The sequence below is a fragment of the Physeter macrocephalus genome, chromosome 14 (genome assembly GCF_002837175.3).
Source record: "Physeter macrocephalus isolate SW-GA chromosome 14, ASM283717v5, whole genome shotgun sequence".
NCBI classification, from domain to species: domain Eukaryota; kingdom Metazoa; phylum Chordata; class Mammalia; order Artiodactyla; family Physeteridae; genus Physeter; species Physeter macrocephalus.
In genome coordinates, this window is record NC_041227.1 from 93,975,501 (window position 1) to 93,984,520 (window position 9,020).

Here is a 9,020-nt window from a genome sequence, read left to right on the forward strand (position 1 = left end):
CGTGGCATGTGGGATCTTCCCGGACCGGGGCACGAACCCGTGTCCCCTGCATCGGCAGGCAGACTCTCAACCACTGCTTTGGCACTATTTTAAAATGTAGAAGTCATAGAAGAAAGGTGACAAAGGATATTACTTTATTATAAGCCATGAGAAAAGTTATGCTTTTTTCTGCAGTTCCCTTCCTAACCACTGTCCCGGGGTATAGGTACCAAATGCAGATTCTTAGTTAAGAGGCAGCTGGTTATAGCAGAAATGTAGACCTGAGTTCAAATCATGACTCCACATGGCATTTATTGGCATTGTGACCTTTAGCAAGCTGCATAGGGTTGTGGTGCACATTAAATAAAATAACATATAAAGTACCTGGCCCATAGTAGTGTTAAATAGATGTTAGTTCACCTCTGTAGATGTAACTGGTTTTAACTGTTTGTGGCCTCTAAGGAAACATCAAGGGTATTTTTGCTTTTTATTTCTCATCACAATTCTTATAGGTAGAAAAATCTACCAAAAAAGCTGAAAATAATTTGAATTATCTCTTTTTGGTCAGCTCATTTTATGTATGAGGGAAAGGATATTAAGTTAGTAATAGCCCATAAACATCTAAAAGGGTACTCAACCTTAGTAGTAGTCAAGGCACAGCAAATTAAGACCATGGTGAGATACATACAACACTAGATTGGCAAAAAAGAAGAAGAAAACATCTAATGATTTTAAGTGTTGGCTAGGATTTAGAACAACTGAAACTCTCACTCCTTCCTGGTGAGAGTGTAGATTGGCACAACTACTTTAGGAAATAATTTGGCACTACCTGGTAAACTTGCACCTTTAGTTATTCTGTGACTCTGCATTTCTACTCCTAGGTGTACATATATCTCATTGACGCTCTTGTGCATGTAGACCAAAAGACATTACAAGGAAGTTATAGCAGCATGGTTGATGTCACTAAAAACTGGAACAGTCCAATCTATCTGAGTAGAATGGGTAAACTTTGATATATTCCTATAATGTAGTCTTTTACCCCAGCAAAAAAATGAATGAACTGTAGCTATAGATAATAAGTGGATGAATCTTATTAGCATAACATTTAGTTTTTAAAAAACATATTGGTGTAAAAATAAAATACAGTGTGTGTGTGTGAAAAAAAAATTAAAAAATAATAAACATATTGGGAGACTGCATAAGTGTAGTACAATTTTTAAAGCCCCCAAACAATCAAAACTAAATAATATATTGTTTAACAATATAGACATCATATAATATTTTTTAATAGTGGAATAAAAAATAATGCAAAGAACCAATATGTAAATTCAAATGAAATTCTAAAAAATATTCAAATAATACAAAATAAGGCAGAAAAGGAGAAACAGAGGTATAAAGGTATAGGGGACAAAGAGAAAATAAATGGATTTGGTTCTACCATGTTACTATCAGTAATATCAGTAATTACATTAAATGTTAATGGACTAACCACTACAATTAAAAGGCAAAGATTGTCACAATGGGTAAAATAAAGCAAGATCCAACTATATTCTGTCTATAAAAGACATTCTTTAAATTATAAAGAGATTGAAAAATATACCTTGCAAACAGTGAGCATAAGTCTGGAGTAGCTATGTTAATATTAGATAAAGTACATTTCAAGATAAAATGTCTTACTAGAAGATAAAGGTATCCTGAAAAATAAGAATCAAGTTAAAGGATTTATATTTCCTTCAAAACTTACTATGAGCTATAGTAATAAAGATATAGTACTGGCATAAAGAATGACAAATAGATCAATGGAACAGAATAAAGAACCCAGAAGTAGACCTCACTTACACTGTCATTTGATTTTTTACAAGGAGCCAAGTTATCAAATGGAGGAAGGAAAGTCTTTTCAATAAATGTGCTTGAAAACTCAAAATCGATATGGGAAAAAAAAAGAGCCTCCACCCCATCTCACACCACATACAAATATTTATTCAGGATAGATCATAGACCTTATACAAAAAACCATAAAGGTTTTAATAAGAAAATATTATAGAGTATCTTTGTGACTAAAGGGTAGGCAAAGGTTTCTGAAGACATAGAAAACAGTAACTATAGGAGAAAAAAATTTCCAATTAGACTTCAATTACAACTCTCACACATTGATGATAAGCATGTAAAGTGGTATAAGCACTTTGGAAACCCTGGTAATTTTCTCTAAAATTGCACATGCATGTGTTCCATGACCTAAAAAAAAACCAAAAGCACATGTCCACCAAAAAAATGGCAAAGAATGCTCATGTAAAAGTTTTATTCATAATAGACAAAAACTCAAATATCCTGGGTATATATATCAATAGGAGATGAATAAACAAACCGTGGTATATTCATAGAATGGAATCCTCAGGGATAAAAAGGAATGAACTCCTTTTACATACAACAACATAGATGAATCTCAAAAACATTATGCTGAGTGAAAGAAGCCACACACAAAAGAGTACATACTATATGATTCTATTTATGTGAACAGAGAAACCATTTAAATGGAGTCATATGCTATATACTAATTTTTGATGGAAAAAGAATTGTGGTGGAAGAAAAGTAAGAACAGTGGCTGCCTCTAGGTTGTGGGTGGTGCCAGGTATTAAATGAGAGAAATTTCTGAGCTGATAGAAATGTTGCATTTCTTGATAAAAGTTTGAGTTACACAGATACATACATTTGTCAAAACTCATTGAATGGTGCACTTAAGATTTGTGCATTTATTTCATTGTATATATATTTTACCTTAAAAGAAAACAAGAACTGTAATACCAAATTCTAATTATGTGCATTTAAGGGCAAGTACACTGTCAACTACTTTGAAATGCAACAGAAGAATAAGATGGATTGATCAGTGAGGCAGAAAGGTGAATAGAGAAGTGATAATGCAAATATAAAAAATGTTACTGGTAGAATCCAGATGGTGGATACACAGGTTCACTCTAAAATGTTTCAGCTTTTCTGTATGTATGAAATTTTTTGTACTAGAATGAAAGCAAGAAAATTATAAACTTAAAATTCAAGATAGTGGGACTTCCCTGGTGGTCCAGTGGTTAAGACTCTGCGCTCCCAATGCAGGGGGCCTGGGTTCAATCCCTGGTCAGGGAACTAGATCCCGCATGCCACAACTAAAGATCCTGCATGCCACAACGTAAGATCCAGCACGGGGCAACGAAGATCCCACGTGCTGCAACTAAGACCCGGTGCAGCCAAATAAATAAATAAACAAACAAATATTTTTTTAAAATTCAAGATAGTACTCACATCTTGGGAGAAGGATAAGAATGGGAGATAGGAAATAAGCACACAGGTAAATGCAAAGATATTGGTACTATTCTAGCTTTTAAGTAGAATGTTGTTCACAGGTATTCATTTTATTATTGTGCCTCATAATTTACATATACTTTAAATATATCTATTGTCATATAATTTTTCATACAATTAAAAAATGAGAAGAATACATCAGAAGTAGAGATCTATTAACCACTGATAACAATAATGAAGCATTATTTGTTAAATGAGATTCCAGGAAATCATTTCCATTTATTACAGTTCCCTTGGGCTCCAAAATCTAACACTTATCTTTGCTTATGAGTCTTCTCATTTTCATTCCTGCAAACTTTCCAGGTTCTGACTATTGACTGTAGAGCTGATCGGTTCTTTTCATTTTAGCACCTTTCTTTTCACTTCCTAAAGGGCATACTTCTGAACCTAAAACTTCCCCTGTAGGCAGTGTAATATACCATGACACCTCCCCTGTCCTCCCTCTGAGGGTAGGATCTTTGCTGTCTTCTTCCCTTTGTGCAAGATAATGGGCATACCTGAAATCAATAATGAAAATAAAATGGGAATAAAAGTTATAGAGCTGGCCGTGGCTGCCCAGGAATGGAGATAGAATGATGTAGAGGTGAATGGGGATGGTTCCATAAATTTGAAAATGTAGGTGACTTATCGGCAGACAGTACACGTATTGTTTGAGATTGTTTTTCTCCTCCTATTTTTGTGTTTGCCAAATAGGGCAAAAGTGACCAGAGTGCAAATATAAAATGTCAGAGAGCAAACTTAAAGAAAAAGTTAGCACCTCAATATCATTAATTCTCTCATCTTTTCTCACTTTTCCTTCATGTTGCTATTCTTGTCTCCATGAAGATCTGTATAGTATCTTAACATATAATAATTCCTAACCTAGGTTAGGGAGGGGTGAATGATATGCTTTTTCAATGTGTTGGGAGGCAGTATTTTATCAGTTTTAATTCTAGCTTTACTACATGAGTTTCCTTGAGCAACTTAACTTCTTTCCTTTCTGTGAATTTCAGTTTCTGTAAAGTATTCATATTTCATTGAGCCTAAATTGCCATAAGTATAACACCCTCAGTTATTTTATGTGCCACTAAAAAAAATAAATATTGCAATTAAACTATGATTCAATGCTTTTTAGTCACATTGATTGTAAATTTATCCCAGTTTATGTGTATGTGTCAGAATCAGTGAAACTAGGGTACCGTCAGCCTTCTGAGTTTATAAGGAATAAGTTGGACAGTGTACTTAAAATGTTGAGCAAGGCACCTGGCATGTTATAAATACTCAATAAGTAGTAGCCATTAAGGTAATGGTGATGTGATCATGAGCACTTTGCAAAATGGTGTTCATTGTTTAGGTTGTTCTTTGGGGATCAGAATCATTAATAGATCATCTTGATGGGATTTCTTGGTGAAAGTCAGAATACCCACTCATTTTAATTTTAAGTAACATAACAGTAACATAGCATCTTCAGTTGGTTTTCAGAGGTAATTCTTTTAATTATAAGCACTTTGTTATTAAAAAAAATTGGTAGACTATTGTGAAAATTTCCTCCAGGAATAAATTATGTTGATATATATCAACTCCCTGGGTTGGTTGAAGTCACTTTTTATGGAGAGAATTTAGTTTAAGTACACAGCATCAGTGAGATATTCCTACATGTAAAGCTTAGTAAAATTACATTGTTGGTATTATGATATGAGACCTCAGGTTTTAAATTATTTTTTTCTCATTTTCCTGTCTATACAGGAGGCAGACAGTGGGGAGGAGGAATGCCGATCACAGCCCCGGAGGTATGTTTGTTCATTACATCCTATAGTATTTCTGTAGTTAGTGTGTTTTCTCTAATTCTTTCTCAGTCTTGTCAGATTAGTTTATCCTCGTTTTCCAAGATGCTTAGTTGGTCTCTCAAAATGGAATTACTTTAAGAATCCTGTTACTGGGACTTCCCTGGTGGCACAGTGGTTGAGAATCTGCCTGCCAATGCAGGGGACATGGGTTTGAGCCCTGCTCCGGGAAGATCCCACATGCCGTGGAGCAACTAAGCCCATGCGCCACAACCACTGAGCCTGCGCTCTAGAGCCTGTGAGCCACAACTACTGAGCCCGCGTGCTGCAACTACTGAAGCCCATGTGCCTAGAGCCGGTGCTCCGCAGCAAGAGAAGCCATCACAATGAGAAGCCCGCGCACTGCAACGAGGAGTAGCCCCCTCTCACCACAACTAGAGAAAGCCCATGCCCAGCAACGAAGACCCAACGCAGCAAAAAAAAAAAAAAAAAAAAATTAAGAATCCAGTTACTTTCTGAGTTACTGACTCAGAAAGATTTTAAATGGTAGACTTCATTATGTTGTGCACCTGAAACTAATATAATGTTGTATGTCAGTTATACCTTAATAAATAAAGTAACTAATTACTTTAATTAAGTGGTAGATTTCTCTTTTTTTAATGCAGAGAGGCCAGTATTGGCCCAGCTTTGACCCAAGTCTCTAGAACTGTCTTGGGTAATAAAAAAGCAAATTTTCCTTACCTTTTAGGAAAATGTCAACTAAGGAACATTTCAGCCTTCGGTTTTATACTTTTTTTTTTGTCATTCATTTTGATAGGTTTTGGCAATTTTTACAGATTGGTTACTATTTCACTTCCTCAATACAAAGAATATACTAAGTACCTTACCCAATCTTTTAAAATACAATGAAACTTTTTTTCTCCCTCTCATGGAATAGTGGGCATGTTATAAGGATACCAATACCTGCTGCCATTAAAAGAAAAAAATTATGAGAGACATCTAGGACATATATAATAACATTTCTGTTATCTTCTTTAAAATTTTTTATGGTAGTATTAAAGATTCAATAGTTCAGAATTCACTTAAATCCTTAAAACTTTGAAAGTCTATAATAGCAATGTCAATGTTGTATGCAACAAACTATATGATATTTTAATTTCTCAAGATTGCATGGAATTCAACTTTCCTGTTATAAACATTATTATACTGTGACACAATAGGCTATATCTTTTGTAAGAAATAAGTGCCTTTTTAAAATATTTGTTTAAATGTCTGTGAAATAAAATGGTTTTTTTTAATCAACTCCCTCCCACAAGAAATAGTCCTGGTAAGTTCTAGATGGTCATTTAAATGCTACCAAATTTGTATCCTCTGAACTCAATCACAAGAGCTATTCTAGATGATACTGAGAACGGATACAATAAACGTGTTCATTGTGGAGAAGCTGGCTAAAGGGCGTACTTCCTTAATGATAAATTATCGTGTATTTGTTGATGTTTATATACCTCACTTGTGTAAACCACAACTTAATATAAAAATAGTTCCTTTTCATCAGTAACTGAGGTTATTGGCAATATTTTTCCTGCCTTATCACAAAAATTTAGGCTTAAAGCTTAATTTCTCACTGTCTCTTAGGGAAGCTCTGACAGTGAAGTGTCATTCTTTTGCATAGGACTAAGAGACTAGAAGAAATTTTAGCTCATTGTTTACCAGAGACATCATAACCTTATTCCCATTAGAATGAAAAAGGATTCCAAAGGATTCTTAAATTTTCTATTAGGCCAGATTTAAAGATCTCTTGGTTAATTTCTTTATGCATCTACTGGAATAATTGTCCCCCAAAATTACATAATGATGAGGCAATGCAAGTCTGTTTTCTTATTCACAGTACTGAATTGTCAAGCCATTAAGAACCATAAAAACAGTATATCATTGAAACTAATACCAATTCCAGGTAATAAAAAAAGATGTTGCATTAATCTCTTATTTTAACCAAATATCATTTATTGGGAAAGTCATAAGTTAAAAGTAATCTTTTAGTATAATTAGCTCAAACTATGCTGCCTTTAAAAACCAATGTTCACAGGCAAAAACAATAACAAAAATAGATAAATTAGACTGCATCAAAATTTAAAACTTCTGTGCATTAAAGGACAACAACAGAGTGAAAAGGCAACCCACAGAATGGGAGAAGATATTTGCAAATCATGTAGCTAATAAGGGATGAATATCCAGAATATAAAATTTTACAACTCAGCAAGAAAAAAACAAACAACCTGTCTTAGTCAGCTTGGGCTCCTATAACAAAATACCATAGATTGAGTGGCTTAAATTTCAGACATTTGTTTCTCACGGTTCTGGAAGCTAGTAGTCCAAGATCAATGTGCTGGCAGATTTGCTTCCTGATGAGAACCCTCTTCCTGGCTTGTAGACAGCTGCTTTCTTGTTGAGTCCTCACATGGCTGTAAGAGAGAGGAGAGAGGGTGCTCTGCTCTCTTTCTCTTCTTGAATGTACACTAACCCTATCATGTTGGCCACACCCTCATGACATCATCTAACCCTAATTTCCTCCCAAAGGCTCCCATCTCCAAATATCATCACATTGGAGGTTGGCTTCAGCATACAGATTTGGGGGGCACATAAACATTTAGTCCATAACATTCCACCCATGCCCCCCAAAATTCATCTCCTTCTCACTTACAAAATATATTCATCACATCCCAACAGCCCCAAAGGTCTTAACTCATTCTAGCATCAACTCTAAAGTCCAAAGTCTTATCTAAATATCATCTAAATAAGATATGGGTGAGACTTGAGGCAAAATTCCTCTCCAGCTATGAACCTGTGGAATCAGATTAATTATACACTTTAAAATGCAATGGTAGGACAGGCATAGGCTAGACATTCCCATTCCAAAAGGGAGAAATAGAAAGGAAAGAAAAGATGACAGGGCCCAAGTAAGTCCAAAACTTAGTGAGACAAATCCCATTAGATCTTAAGGCTCAAGAATAATCCTCTTTGGTTTGATACTTTGCCTTCTAAACCCAGTGGGGAAGTAGTCCTGCCTTCAGGACTCACTGGAGTGGTGGTGTCATCTCCAGGGATCACCTGAGCAGCCCTGCACTTCTGGCTCCCTTGGAGTACCACCCATGCAGTGTTCTGCAAGGGCCCACCTACCTGGCACCTTTGAAACCGACTGGAGGCAGCCTCGCCTGTCAGCCCTCGCACTCTCGGCGTGTGGTGGGAGTAGCAGCCTTGACGATCTCTGAACCTTTTTGGGGTACTCTTCCCTTTTCTTGGAGAATGTTCATGTTCACAACCTCCCTTCATTCTGTCTCATTTTCTGTTTCTGATCTTCAGTGAGATTCCATGGATGTTACAATGATGGAAGAATTGGCTGCTCTTTACCAAAAAAAAAGAGTAATCTAGTAACAAGCACGCTAAAATTAAGAATTCAAAGAGGTAATGAATTGAGAGTGAATATTGCTAGAAACCAAAATTAGTTAAGTTAGAAACTAAACTTCACAGAATTAAAAAGTGAAAATTAAAACACGTTTTAACCATTGTGTTAGCAAAGATTTAGATTATTAGTATCCAAAAAAATAGCATTTTCTGCCTTGTAAATTGGTACAACCTTTTTAGAGTGTAAGTTAGCAGTATCAATTAAAATTCAAAATATTCTGGTTTTGGACCCAGAACTTCCACTTTTAGAAGTTAAGCCAGAACAAAGAGATGGACCCAAGAGTATTTGTTGCAACATTTTTTTAAAACTTGGAAACATCCCAAATGTTGATTAATAAAGAAATAACTAACCAATATTTCTATTGTGTATAGTACTCAAAATGTTTAATAAATGTTAATGTGTGGGAAAAAATTAGAAATTACCATATGATCCAGCAATTCCCTTTTTTTTTTTTTTTTTTT

General features: G+C 35.1%; 1 protein-coding gene across 6 annotated transcripts in view; it reads left to right on the forward strand.

The window, feature by feature from the left end:
• Window positions 1-9,020, forward strand: part of SSH2 (slingshot protein phosphatase 2) — a 248,641-nt gene that overhangs the window by 94,059 nt on the left and 145,562 nt on the right. For all 6 annotated transcript variants that reach the window (XM_007123578.4, XM_007123579.4, XM_028497970.2 and 3 more), the window contains one exon: window positions 5,059-5,102. In XM_007123578.4, the coding sequence (XP_007123640.2) occupies window positions 5,059-5,102 (44 nt within the window). The remainder of the gene's footprint in view (window positions 1-5,058; window positions 5,103-9,020) is intronic.